Genomic DNA, 14,987 nt, shown 5'->3' with positions numbered 1-14,987 from the left:
TCGAACTTTGCTGGGGACCCTGAGGGGGGCGTCACATTGGCTCTGACGCTCCCGGATTGTGAGATGGGAAACCGGTAGACACTTATTCTCCTCATCGCACAACAGCGAACCCTACTGGCCAGACACTGAGCACATTCAGACTGGACAAAAAGCAGGGCTGATCTCTGTCTTCTGGGATCAGTAGGCCACCCACTTTTGCTCTGGATTACTCGGCGTAAAAGCGATTTCGGCTTGTGAGATGGGATGAAGCTCACACGCCCTCAGAACGCTTGTGCTGTGTGGGGACTTGCTGTGGTGAGGAGAAAAAAACAAACAGAATTGGACATTTTAAATTGGTGGAAAAAAATAATAATAATAATAACTCTAAATTTATTATATTCTCATAATAATTGTTTTGAGATTCAGTTTTTATTAGGGAGCTCCCCTAAATCCCTTGTTTAGAAAGATACAGGGTGTTAAATCTTGTGACCAAGGTAGCCTTCTGCCGCGTGAAAGGCAGGAAATTGAGACGGAAGTTGAAATTGATAAGCCCTGCAGGAACAGGGTTTATTTATATAGCAACACACTGAACAGTATGAAAACGATTTATAATATACATTTACACAAAAAAAGACCCTCTTCATGCACAGAGCTCCTGCCCTGCCACAGTGCTGTATACACATCTATTAATGATGGATAACACTGTGTAACCAATTTTTTTTTTTTTTTGTTCCTGGGTAGTAAGTGTTATTTCCTAATTGCTTATGCCTCAAAAGTATAGAAAATGGCTATTATTCCCCACAAACTTTGCTTTTGTGACCAGGACAGTGATATTTCAAAATATCACTATTTCCAATGGGAAAATGGGCAAATGTGTGTCTTTTCGTTCACATAAAGTCAGAAAAAAACAACATATGAATCCAAATTAACATGTATTTATACTAAAGTAATACAACAATGACTACAAAAGATTTAGAAGTGAGTAGTTTTTCAAGATTTACGAAAAACTACTCACTTCTAAATTTGGATTCATATGTTGTTTTTTTCTGACTTTATGTGAACGAAAAGACACACATTTGCCCATTTTCCCATTGGAAATAGTGATATTTTGAAATATCACTGTCCTGGTCACAAAAGCAAAGTTTGTGGGGAATAATAGCCATTTTCTATACTTTTGAGGCATAAGCAATTAGGAAATAACACTTACTACCCAGGAACAAAAATTGTGTTACATAGTGTAATTTACACAATAACAAAATGCATAGGGTTACAAAAATCAAAAAATAAAAGCTTTCAATGTAAGCACAACTCGCTTTCACTTTCCTGTAGCCATTTGGATTAGCGATGTAATGTTGTTGAAGAGCTTGATCGATAAACAGAGCGGATATGTGACGGGCGGATACACAATGGATTACTGTATATGCAAAAAGTGTGACACAGACAAACATGAACAAACAGATAGACAGCTCCATATATCCCCAGAATTTGATATTCTCAAAATCCTAAATATAGTTCAATAACAAGTTCCATGACAATTGGATAAGCGATTCTCCATATATGTGAAAAGATGTGAAGTGACAACATCCAACATTTGATGAGCATATTGTAAAGAGTTCCACTGATGGGTTTTATGAATTTTTAAACCTTTCCTAATTAGTCGTGAAAATGTGTAAACTTGGTGCAAGTCTGAACTAATGTATTATTTTGGTTTAGAATTGCTTTGTATATCAGTTCTGTTACAGTCATCACATCCTAGAAACTATTCAAAAATCTAAGTCTAAAGCACCTCTGATGGCTCATAATGGGTCTCAAACATCTCAGCTGTTACTATAACAAGTAACCTGTCACCCACCAACACTCTGCCCTGGTTTACGTAACTAAATACCACAAGAAATACATATGGCAGGTGTAGTTCATGGATAACAGGCAGGATTGTACAGTATTGAACTAAAGGGCAGTGAGAGTTGAATTAGGGTTAGCTGAGATTGACATTCAGTTATGAACTTTTTGATTGCTATTTACAGGGGGAACCTGGCCCTCCAGGTCAAAAGGGAGACCCAGGCCCGTTTGGTGCTAAAGGACAAAAAGTAAGTCCATAGCTCCGGTTTCCTAGATGTGCTGTGATTCAAGATGAAAGTAAAGAGAATGGGTTCGATTCTCAAAGCTTTTTACTCCTTCTTCATTAGCGCTTTTTTTTTTTATTATTATCAATTACCCATTACATTCAACAATGAGTATAACTATAGACTACTTACAAGCCCCTTAAGAAATATCTGTTGTTTAATTCTGGTTTGCTAACATTATTGGGTGCATTTTTACTTGTAACATTTCTTGGAGTAAGCAGTTTTGAGAATCTAGCCCAGTAGCTTTAGGAAGTGTCGATGTTGCATCCCTCTGATTAGATAGGCTAAAATATGATTCTTTTTTCTTTAGGGTGAAAGAGGTGAATCTGGGACGGTTGGGTTATCTGGGATATCTGGAGCCACTGGCCCCAAGGTAATATACAATAATGTTTCCCTTTCTGAGACATTCCCAATTTAAAAATGTTCACATTTATTATATATTCTTTTTTTTTTTTCAGGTTTATTACTAACAGCCGTTTCTATCAAATGAGAGAAAATGAGAAATGTAATGATGCATCAAAGTTTACAGAGTTTAAAGAAAAATGTAAAGGTGGTTGGTAGTTTATAGTGGGTTGGTTTTAATAGAGGTAATTTAAAAGAGGCTTGATACGTTTGGGACTGCAAATGGTGGCCTTAATACTACATGTAGGGTTGACCTTAATATTGAGGGTGAAGTTACATCGCCGTCAATAGGAGCAAAGTTATAAAAAAAGTGCCATTATTTATAAGGTGACCATATGGCTCCGTGTTCAGCGGGACAGTTTGGGATAGTTCACGCTTTTCCTGAGAACATGTACCATACACGTACCATAATGCATTGGGTTGCATATGATTTTCTTAATTATTAATGAAGGTGCCTTTATAGTTAGCTGACCTCAAAGCAAGGTCTTACTGTACTGTTGACTTGTTGACTTGATTCATTCTTAACGTTTGTTCATGATGTACTGCCTCCAAGATGTTCTTGTAGGTTGACATCTCAACATATCTTATTTAAGTAACTAAAATAAACATTTTATCTTTAGTGACGAACTAACCATACATACTGGCATCTATAGAATGACTGAAACCCATACAGCCTACATAGTTTTCTTCTAATTACAGGGGGATCTAGGACCAAGAGGTATGAAAGGAAACAAAGGGGACCAGGGAGATGGTGTGAGTAGACGTGTACAGTATGACATAAACCTTAAAGATGTAATAATCACGACTTTAAAAATTTGCTGCAAGTCGCTTGTCATTTTTCTGTTTATGGTTTAGTTTTCCACAACAGGAGTGAATCTACACTGTGGTGGCAGGAGAAACAAGCTTCACCAGATTCAGTTTGGAAGAAGCTTTGGTTAAGAAAGCCATTAAAACAGAAGGCTTAAGAATCAGTTTATGCTGGTTGAAGGTGGTTTTATTCGTTATACAGTAAGTTTAGTACAGGAGCTTAGGAAAGACTCTCTAGATGGACTTGTAGTAAGAGCAGGGAGGTTATTTTGAAGACAGTGTCAAATTGTTAACAGGTTATTGACAGTATAGTAGCCTACCATAAATTCTTAAAACTTTGACATGTGAAAGTCGTCCCCCCCTTGTTTTTCAAATTTCCGACATCTGAACTGTAATGAATACACAGAATGATTTACTTACTGTAGCTCGAGCCCTTGAAGGCTAACTTATGAAACGTTCTAAACTCAAGATGAAATGTGCTTGCAGTGACTGCTTCACTTCTGTGCCCCTTTCATGGTTTAAGGGATTTTTATAGACAGCTTCAAATTATTAGTAATACTAATTATAATTGATTAATAAATAATATTAATATAATATTAATACTATTATTGACGGTGATTTTGGAAATCCAGGAGTCCAAGGTACAAAGGTAAATCTGAACTAAATATTATATTAGAGCTACAGATCTGTCCTTATTATTAATATCCTTATAATACTGTACAAATCTTGTATCATCCATAACTATTAAACATTCAATAGTGCTGAATTTAGAAAATAATTCTATGACAAAGTTTCGAGAAGTCTTTTGAAAAAGACATTGAAAAATATTTCTTGTCAAAATGTTTGTCATTGAATTTGAGTTTCTTTTTATTATATCTAAATCATGGACTATACTGTAAACTTCACTACTGCACATAAAATAATATGTATTGTCACATGTTGAGGTCACACATGCATTTTGCTAAGCTGAAAATGTACAGATTGGTGAACTGAAATCACTTGTTTTGTTTTGGGAACAACTGAATAACCCACATGGCAGAATATAAAACTGTTCAGATCAGATTGATCTTTGAAAACAGTTAATCAAAAGTGGAAATATTATTACTAATGGTTTCTGAGATCAGATCAGTGGCTGTAATTATGTTATTCCCAATAAGTTATCCCAATGCAATGGCAATGCTGATGGCTTTACATTTTTACCACCTAAGTATGCATGCTTGTAAGCAGGTTTTGGTGACTTGTTAAGCTTTTTTATTTGATTTGGCTTCATACCATAAGATTTGCATGTTGGATAAATGCTTCCAGCTGCACAGAACACACAGTTCATGCAAAAGTCAGTGAATAAAGTTTGTTATCTGGAATAAAAGACATGTGCATTTGCCAGATAATTAAACTAGACTTTCAAGGAATGATTACACTTTCCTATGCTTTTACTATAAATGTTTACCATAGTAAAAGCATAGCAAAATGTAATAAAGCATAGTGAAAGTACAGTAACACAAAGGTCAGCATTGCAGAGATTATAGGGGTACTGTATGTTAAAGCATATTAAAAAAAGATGTGATAAGCTATGGTAAATGCATGGTATAACTAATGAAAAGCATGGGAAAACTGCAACATGACTGTACAAATTTACTGTGGTAAACTTTATTAGGATAGAATCCATCTTACCAGGTTTAATTTACTTTAATTTGGGTTATATACACACTTTACAATGTTACAGATGCAAATGTACTGGACACTGTAGCATCCTGATATACTGAAAGTGGTCTGGTTACAACAAGACCAATCAGATATTATTTAACTGGTGGCACAGGACTTCACCCAGCACAGAAAGGTACCCAGAAGCAACAGCTACTTTTTAATTCTAGTGTTGTCTTTGAAATATTTGCATACCTGGAAATAAAGCAAAACAAGGCCAGTGATGATGGTGCTTATGCAAATCGGTGATAAGAACATTTTAAATCTTGATTAGTGCTTCTTGTAACTATCTAAATATACATGAAATTACATGGACTTGGTTTTAGTGAATAATTCTATTCACCAGTATGATCAACCTCCACTATAATTACTGGTGCTGTGATAGTGTAATAAACAAACTGCAATTCCTTTAGCGTCAATGTCATTAATAATACAAATCTATTGCTTTTTGTAAGTAGTCCTTGTAGCGTTTTTTTTAAGAAGATTTTGAAGAAGGCTGCTTTTTTAATAGATGAAGTACAAAACCTCCTAGGATATATCTGTGGCAAGTAAAAAATGAACCCTTGGTGTCTATTAGACCCTGCTCAGCAGGTAGCAACGTTTTATATCACATGAACTGTTTGATTGTATCTTTTTTAAGGGTGAGAAAGGAGAGAAGGGAATGAGAGGACCAGCAGGTGTCCGAGGGGTACGAGGCGATAAGGTAAAAACAGCTGCATTGCGGTATAGATTTAACAACCTCATCATAATATATCATTATCATTCCATGACATTTCTTCATACGCAGCATAAGGACACATCACCACATATAGGTGAATTAAAGTGTACTGTCAAACTGCTTCAACCTTATTACAAAGAAACTCCTGGTGCCTAGAGAGGCCTTGAAATAAGATAAGAAAGTGCATCATGTTATCATGAAGGTGACACTGTACTACTGTATATCGTGTTCAACTGGAAGCCTGTGATTCCATCCTAATGTACCTCCTTGTGTTTCAGGGCAACCCTGGACCTGCTGGTGCTCAGGGACATGAAGGCACTACCGATGATAACGGATCTCCGGTAAACAAATTAATCATTCAAATCTTCATCCAGCCCTCCAAACACGCATAGTGTACACACATACAACTGGGACCAAACAAAACAAAAAACAAACTCAACTTGTAATTTTAAGGGGTTAAGTTGTAAGTACCTTTTAGAATCTCAATTTGTGTTTTTCCTTTCAGAAAAAAATGCTTATGACGATTTGGAGTAAATATAAGAATGTAGCTCATGGTGTCTCCTTCGATGTCTGAAAGCAGTTGTTTGTGAACAGCTTTTTTCAGATGATACAGTGAGCTTTCATTAACTTCCAAATGCACCACTGGCTGTACTGTGTAGCATAGTTAACGGCAGCCATGTTGTTCTTTCCCTTAAGGGTCCTCAGGGTATTGCTGGTCTGAAGGGCTACAAAGGGGAGCCAGGACCCATGGGACCAGAGGTAAGCATTTCAGACTTGCTTTATCTCAAAAGACAGAAGTGAACAGGCAAGTGACTCTTTAGCCTGCTTTAATCAGCAGTCTGAAATCCATAAGGGCCCATTCACAGGACTCCTCCCTATGCACTCAGTTGCATTAGTAAAATTGGGTTATATGCATTAAATAGAGGATAGCACTCCCATATTGAGTGAGATATGGAAAATACGCATTCTTAAGGAAGAAAATGTATACCATCATTTCGTAATTTTTCCCAACTGTGGTGTACTGGTATAATACATATATATTTAATCTGCATTTGTTAAACACAATTGTAGGTAGCCATATGTGTAGCAGAAAATACATTACACACATGTATTGTGTGTGGTTCCTATTGCAATTACTCAAATAGTGTATTTTATACACCAATTGTTGAGAGTTTTGACATTGGATAATTTATTCTCATTAATGCTACAGAGTAAAAAACAACATTTTTTTGAGAGGATACTTTTTTTTGGAATCACTCTCGCGTTCATTCTTATTCATAGACTGTTCCAAATTACATTGTGTTGCTAAGTAGATGCAGAGCTAGATTTAAGGAAAGTCATTCTTTACAGGTTTAAATATACTTTATACCATACATTGCATTTATTTTATAAACAGGATACTCCATGATTGTTCTTGGAACACATTGTTTATGTCACTCCATGAGGGCAGCTGTAAGCAGCCCACTCAATCCCTTTGGGGGCTTGCTAATTACACTATGTAACACAATTTTTGTTCCTGGGTAGTAAGTGTTATTTCCTAATTGCTTATGCCTCAAAAGTATAGAAAATGGCTATTATTCCCCACAAACTTTGCTTTTGAGACCAGGACAGTGATATTTAAAAATATCACTATTTCCAATGGGAAAATGGGAAAATATGTGTCTTTTCGTTCACATAAAGTCAGAAAAAAACAACATATGAATCCAAATTAACATGTATTTATACTAAAGTAGTACAAATTTGGATTCATATGTTGTTTTTTTCTGACTTTATGTGAACGAAAAGACACACATTGCCCGTTTTCCCATTGGAAATAGTGATATTTTGAAATATCACTGTCCTGGTCACAAAAGCAAAGTTTGTGGGGAATAATAGCCATGTTCTATACTTTTGAGGCATAAGCAATTAGGAAATAACACTTACTACCCAGGAACAAAAAAAAAAAAAAATTTGTTACAGTGTTATGCTGCTACCCTCATTCCTGTATTAAATACAGCTCTCCACAAAGGTTCGTTGTGTATCTTTTACATTCTTGATAAGCTGCTATTTCTGCAGCAAATCTTGAAACAGTATGTGTTTTCCAGATTCACCACAGACAGGTGTAACACATGCTGGATCAGAATAGTGTCCGTTTAGATTTTGTATCGCTGCCTTCTACCTTTTTCGGACAGAATTTTACAGCAAATGAAACAGAATATTTGAGGAATTGCAATAAGGATTGAAAACATCGCAAAGAGGCAAGAAGACAGTTAACATATTTGAGAATTAAATATTAAGCTTCCAGTATAAAAAATACTGTTCATTCTTCCATCCCACCACTAGGTGGCACTGTTGGTCGCACAATGAATAACACTTCTCAATAACTTCATAATTCAAGGGAACTAAAGGTTCGACAGGCCTAATTGGACCTCCAGGAGAACCCGGCCCTGCAGGGGAAAGGGTGAGTACCAATATTTCAGAGTAAATGGATTATTGTGTTTACAACCCCCCCCCCCCCCCCCCCCCCACACACACACACACACACACACACACATATTAAACATAACATTAAGGGGGACTTTATAATCCAGGTATATTTTTGTCATATTTACATACTTCAAGGATTATGTCTAAATTATTATTTTGGTATTACAGAACTTGTTTTACTCTCTAGTAACAGAATTTACAAATATTTTAAAATAATTAAAAGGTTATTATTTGTGCAACATTTGTAACATTTACTGTGGGGTTCCACATATTATTGCAGGGTCTTTTTGGCCCCACAACCTCACTTTAAGTAAGCTCCTGAGCAGTGGTAGTAGCAGTAGTAAACACATAATTCAGGTATTGTTAATACCTTCCTGCCCTCTTCTTAGGGAGAAGAAGGTGCTCCAGGACAAGGCACACAAGGGCATCCAGGCTTCCAGGTAAGAGGCAGGTGTTCCACTCTCCACCCACACATTCTCACCAAGCTAATTAAGCGATTTTCATTTCTGATGTCTTTTAACTTTGTACTCTAGGTCCTTTCTTTCTTTATAAAAGTAGATATTTCAGTTTTATCAATTTGCCCATGTTCTCTTTTAAATATGACAGTATCATATTAGTGACTTAAACATTTGTGCATAACCTGTTTGCATAACATTTGTTATCTCAGTAACTGCCCATGACACAAATATCACAGTTCATGGCTTTTCATGACATATCCTCTATGTATCTATTTGCCTATGTTCCCTTTACCTCAATACTAATAGCAGCTGTTTTCTAGTGGCAGTGAAACAGACCACCATATTTAATTGAATATGTAATACATTATTATTATTATTATTATTATTATTATTATTATTATTATTATTACCTTTTTTGCCAGTCTTGCTTTTTGTAAGAGTCATGTGCTTGCCATGTCTATGTGTCTTTCTGTGATTTTTCTCAAGCAATAAGAGCTGTTTAGTAAAATTCAAACCAGTAGAATGAGAAATTTTGCCAGAGATAACGTTTAATGTATTATACAATTAGCGTTAAAGCTTTCATCATGACCATGGTCACAAGTGTAACAAGAGTAGTGTTCTTTACAAATCCTCTGTATTCAGTGGACATTAGACAACTCCCCAAACTTCCATTTCAAACCCTTATAGCACCTGTCCACCGCCATCAGTAACAATGTTTTTTCAACACAGGGATTCCCAGGTCTGAGGGGAGAACCAGGTTTAAAGGCAAGTGATACAGATAATGTAAAAATAAACCTATTAGCAAACCTTAATTGACATTGCATCCCCTTCAGTAATAGAATTGACAAATATTTTAAAATAATTAAAACGGTTATTATTTGTGCAGTTGATTCCACAAGGATAATCAATACCACTGCTTCTTAGATCACAAGGGATACCACTGTACTGTTGAGGCTGAATCTTCTTCTATTCACCAAGACTGAAATAGAAATATGACTGAGCACTGTATATTCTTACTAATTCTTTTTCAAACAGGGTATCAGAGGGTTACCTGGGCTCAAGGGAGATCAAGGGCTTCCAGGTGACAGAGGAAGTGATGTAAGTGTTTCCTGGCCTCTGAGGTTTGGTTTAGGATTTTTGGTTAACTTGTTTACCAGCAGGTTGCTCCACTCCTGATGCAGAGGTAGTACAGACAGCGAACCAAAAAATTAAAGCATTTATGAAATAAAAGAGTTTGAGTAGAAGTGTCTAGAATCTTGTTATAATAATGTAAATTACGATAGTTTGTCAGTACGCTCATGATTCCATATAACTGTGATACCAAAGCTGGTAGTAGAGATTGTGGTTTTTCCTGCTGGTCTTAGGAACTGTAATACTAGCTCAAGAGCTGGCGGTGCAGGATGATGAAAAAAACACTCAAATGTGTCCCTTTTTTGAATAATTCTGAAGTCAATTATTTGTTGTCTACTGAGTCTAAATTAATTCATGTAAAGTACCTTAATTTCCATAAACCTGTGTTGGAGTTTTATAACAAACCAGTTAGGTATTCAATAAGAAACCAGTAAATTAGTGTTCCCAGCAACTCGCCAGAGGGTACTGAAATTATTAGAAGGGACCTGCACCAAATGTAATTTTTACACATCTGTTACAGGACTGTCAACACAAGGTTTCTTGCAGTCAGGTAGGCCTGTTCCTGTTATTAGGTGGGTTATTCCAAACATCCAGTTGACTTGTATGTTTGTTTGTTTGTTTGTTTCTAGAATGATCTACCTGGAAAAGAGGGAGCAAGAGGACCAAAGGGATACCCGGGCCTTCCAGGGGAATATGTAGGTTACATGTTTATTGGTATCAACACACTTTAATTTCCAAGAAAACCAACTGCTTTTAAAACCAGACTGATGCTGAACTTTCTTTGCTTCTTAAAGGGGTCACCAGGACTGAGTGGACCACCTGGACCTGATGTAAGTACCATCAAGAGAGATTGGAAATGTAATTGTCGTATGTCTTGTTAAATCATTTATAAATCTATCCAATTTACCTACTTCCCACTGAATCCATTTCCCTTGACAACCTACTGCTCCCGCATATCTGCCCCTGTAGCTATCCCATAGTGCAACACAAAAGTTGGGCTTTCAGTTGCAACTGCAAGAGCATTGGAAAAATGTCCCCATGTGTGTTAGCAAGATAGCAGATTAATACATATTTCTATCGGGTGTCTATTGGTATTTCAATCTACTTATGAAACATTGTATTTTTACTGTAATAACAAACATTTTTCCATCATCTTTCTTGCAGGAGTGTGAAATTCTGGAGATCATTAAAAAACTTTGCTGTAAGTAGATTTGGTAGCACAGGGAAACCAGTACAACATTAAAACCACTCTCTGCAATTTTCAATTTCAGAGACAATGTGAAGATCTCCCTTTATTAAGATCAGCTCTCTATTAAGATCACGTGCTGACAATGTTTACCTTATATTTATGATCTGTTTTATTTAGACCTATACACACAGGATGGATGTTGGATAAGTAAACTTCTGCTCCTATGCAAACTGTGCACTTCTTATTTATTAAGCCATAACTACAGGGTGCGTTGAGTGTGAAAGGCATTTTCAAGGATTTTGTCTCAGGAACTGTTGTCTCAATGTACACTGGATGTGTGTTATATTAAGAGCTCTTATTTGACGAGTGCTTTAATATTTTGTTTAGATCCTGGATTTTCTTTTTTGCTGCTTACACTCAATCCAACATCAACTGAATTAGTTGTTCATCATCAGGCTGTGATATTAATTGCTGTGCTTTTAAAAGGAGCCTTGTTTGTTGAAACTGCTGTGTGTGTTAAGTTGAATTCAGTATTTTAATACAGTTTAATAAAGTGTCACTTTGTTTTGTTCCGTTTGCAGCATGCTGTGGTGAGTCCAATATTTTTTTTATTAGGTTGACGGATTCACCTTCATTTTTTAAAGACATTTTTTACAGTAGCGGTCTCCTGTTTTCTAGTTTTCTAACATGTCTTGTCCTTGCTTTTGGCCTCAGAATGTGACTGTGGTCCAGTGAAGCTGCTGTTTGTGCTGGACAGTTCAGAGAGTGTGGGCCTGCAGAACTTCACATTGGAGAAAGAGTTCATTATCCGGGTTATTAACAAGATCAGCAAGATTGGCAAAAACAAGGTGGGTGCTAGCAACCAGGCCACAGATGTTTCAATATCATACTCATGTTCTTCTTTTGTCAGACTTACACTTTTTACATCCTGAAAAGCCACAAAATGGGTCTTTGCCCTTTTTTAACAGCAGAGATATCAATGCAGTTTGTTGATCTCTGTGAAACGTTTTAATGGCATAATTTATAGTGCCCAGTATCAATAGGGCCAACTATGTCCCAAATTACTAGCAATAATTATGGGGGAAGGATATCTATACTAGGGGCCTTGCCTTTTTGTATTGACTTAATAGCTTTTTTCAGTTCATTCAATGTTATTTGGGCATCAAGCTATTTACTATGTTCAGCCTCCAGTTTGGGCAAATTCAAACTAGCTAAGACATTTTTTGTAAAAGTCACGGCCAATTTGTATTTCAGATTTATAAAGATTGTAATAAAATAGCTGGAAGGTCCTATTTACCGCCTCTGCTTTTGAAACCACAACAAATTCCTCTGGTTTGATTGCATTAATAGAGGCAGGGAGTCTTAGTACTTTAATTTCAAGGCTAATATTCTACTTGGTCTCTCCCCCTGAAACTAATATTTTTGTTCAGTGTGGTGCATATTACATTCAGCTCTACATTCATACTACATTCAAGACAAAGTATTGAATTCACGCTTTATTACACTCGAGAAAATTCTGCTTTCTGAGCCCTTTATGCTCTAATATTTGCCATTCTAGATCATGAATATGTGTATTCCGAGTGGAGTTTAAATATGAGAAGATAGAAACATTTAGTAATCCTCCACAACATCTCTGGGTTCTCAGAAGTCACAATTGATTAATTAATTGTAAAAATTCTACCGAATTGAAACGCCACCTAGTGGCACACAAAGTTTGTTTATGCAAGTAAAATTGTAGAGTACAGGGACTGGTCCAATAGAACAATCGGAAGGATGTTGGTTTTCATCACAGAATTAATGAGCCCTGGTGTTACAAAAAATGTAATCAGTTTGAGAATAAGATTTGTGTCTGGCAGAAGAAAATATAAACTCACTTTCATTGTTGTTTCTCAGGCATTACACATCTACTCTATTTAAATCCTTTACAAACTTACACAGTGCCCGGGATGAACGAAGTGTTGCAGATTCTGAAATAGATATATCTATCTTGGGACTGATCACTGTAGTGGAATCACTTCTTAATATATATATATATATGAGTATTGTGAAAAAACAAACACATCCCTGATAAAAAAAAAAAATGTGTTCCATATTCGTATAGGGGCATAAACAAACCCAAAAACGATTTTTAAGGGCATGGCACACAAACATTCCAATTAAACTGACAAAGTTTTTACGAACAAGTCCAAATGTTGTAGAAAAGTCATTTTCCCCCCATTAGCCTGATCTATGGGAGGTCTGTTTGGAATCTGTGGATGGCTTCCAGGTTCTTCATTCTCTCACAGTCACACCCCTGGTGGGTCAAACAGAGCAGAAAGGTCCAGATCAGTGTCAAATGTGTCTGGATCAAGTAGTGGTGGTGGAACCTAAACCGGGCTCCATGCCTCAGCATCTCTGAACATCCAGGCATTATCCAGTGGTGTTCGAGCCATACAAGCTTGTCATGATGCACAACTTTGCTTTAGCCTTGGGAGTCTTTTTAATGCGCTAGACAGGGTCGTCTAAGTGACCCAATACAAAATATGTCCCATCATAAGCTGGCATGAATTTGTGACAGTGTCACCTATTTGGTACTGAAACTGATAGGCTCTATTGTCATCTTGCATCTTGGCTCACTCTGAAGCTTGGCCGAGGACCTCTCAAGCTATCGGGTGTGCTTGTTCCTTTTGCCCCCGTAGCTGTAACATACTCAGGTTCGGTTATGGAACACTCATCATCTGGTGGGCGGTCTGCTACCAAATCAGTGGGCTCTGTGGTTTCACGTCCTGGGAGCATCATGTTAGGGGTCATGCCCGTAGAAATGTGCTGGTGGCTGATAGGCTAGTAAGACAAGAGGAATCATAATATCCCAGTCCGAGTGGCAGCGTTCAGCTGTAGTGGCCAGGATCTTCTGAAGGGTGCTGTTAAATCTTTCCACTTGGCTGTTGGTTTGGGGACAATAGGTTGTGGTTCGCATTTTCACAATTATCAGTACACACATCCACAATCCAGTGCCATCAAATTGACCAGGCTGAAGGGTAGGAATTCTTTCCTTGTGTGTTGAACATTCGCTATCGCTACTACTTGGCAATGTATCATAATGGACCTGTCTGTGTTGCTTAATGTGTGAGCGTGACCTTGGGTAGTCACAGAAAGACCCTTCAAAACAACGCTGGCCTGCACCCTGCTCTGTCCCAACATAATAATTAGCGAATGGGTTCACAATATGTACATTAGTTTAAACTGTCTGGTCTGCACATTTGCAGTGTATTCATTCTTTACAGCAGAACGCTCTTCACCAAGCATCGAGGAGTTAAGTCCTGATGTAATTCCAGAATCAACCAATTTACTGCTAAATGGGCTCAAACTGCTACAGAAAAAATCTCAGGGTACACAGATGCAACTACTTGTGCAGTGTTCAGAGAAAGAAAAGAATTAGGGGTAGGTGTACTTAAGTGTTGCGTCTGTCACAACAGTCGCAAACCAGTTGCAAACGAGTTGGAGATCTTGGGTGAAATGTACTAAACAAGCACAATGCTGTTAGCAACTTTTTAGGGGATGTTTTGCGGCAGCAGTTTCTGTTTCCGGTTGAAGCGTAGATGAATATATAATTATGGGTGTTCCTGCTTAAATTCGCAAAATATAGGGGTCTCAAATATGATAATGGGATGTATGAAAGCTGTAGGCAATTACAATTGCATCAATTTGTTAAGAACTTATAAAAGCATGTTTTAAACAGTCACGATTGTTGCTGGCATTTCCCAGTCCGCTTTTTCTCATGCGTTGCCAGTTGTGCTCAATGCAATTGAGGCGAACAGCCGAATACCTATTTTTCCATAAAAGCAGGGTGTACTTACAAGCCTTGAAAACACATTTCTGGTTTCCCCAACCTGCTGAGAGCAATAGACTGCACACATGTGCTACTAGCCCCACCAGCTCATTCTGCTATTAATGTACAGGTGGTTTGTAATTGTGCATAATTTAGCACTGCATCACAGACTAACTTAAATAAAACCGGACAGTATGCATTTGGT

General features: G+C 37.1%; 1 protein-coding gene across 3 annotated transcripts in view; it reads left to right on the top strand.

The window, feature by feature from the left end:
* Nucleotides 1-14,987, top strand: part of LOC121313004 (collagen alpha-1(VI) chain-like) — a 37,871-nt gene that overhangs the window by 17,379 nt on the left and 5,505 nt on the right. For all 3 annotated transcript variants that reach the window (XM_041245080.1, XM_041245081.1, XM_041245079.1), the window contains 16 exons: nucleotides 2,004-2,066; nucleotides 2,413-2,475; nucleotides 3,204-3,257; nucleotides 3,925-3,960; nucleotides 5,653-5,715; nucleotides 6,009-6,071; nucleotides 6,427-6,489; nucleotides 8,108-8,170; nucleotides 8,586-8,636; nucleotides 9,384-9,419; nucleotides 9,690-9,752; nucleotides 10,415-10,480; nucleotides 10,580-10,615; nucleotides 10,950-10,986; nucleotides 11,556-11,564; nucleotides 11,689-11,822. In XM_041245080.1, coding sequence (XP_041101014.1) covers nucleotides 2,004-2,066; nucleotides 2,413-2,475; nucleotides 3,204-3,257; nucleotides 3,925-3,960; nucleotides 5,653-5,715; nucleotides 6,009-6,071; nucleotides 6,427-6,489; nucleotides 8,108-8,170; nucleotides 8,586-8,636; nucleotides 9,384-9,419; nucleotides 9,690-9,752; nucleotides 10,415-10,480; nucleotides 10,580-10,615; nucleotides 10,950-10,986; nucleotides 11,556-11,564; nucleotides 11,689-11,822 — 900 coding nt within the window. The remainder of the gene's footprint in view (nucleotides 1-2,003; nucleotides 2,067-2,412; nucleotides 2,476-3,203; nucleotides 3,258-3,924; nucleotides 3,961-5,652; nucleotides 5,716-6,008; nucleotides 6,072-6,426; nucleotides 6,490-8,107; nucleotides 8,171-8,585; nucleotides 8,637-9,383; nucleotides 9,420-9,689; nucleotides 9,753-10,414; nucleotides 10,481-10,579; nucleotides 10,616-10,949; nucleotides 10,987-11,555; nucleotides 11,565-11,688; nucleotides 11,823-14,987) is intronic.

This window comes from Polyodon spathula, chromosome 3 (assembly GCF_017654505.1).
Source record: "Polyodon spathula isolate WHYD16114869_AA chromosome 3, ASM1765450v1, whole genome shotgun sequence".
NCBI lineage: Eukaryota > Metazoa > Chordata > Actinopteri > Acipenseriformes > Polyodontidae > Polyodon > Polyodon spathula.
This window is presented reverse-complemented; position numbering and strand designations above follow the sequence as displayed.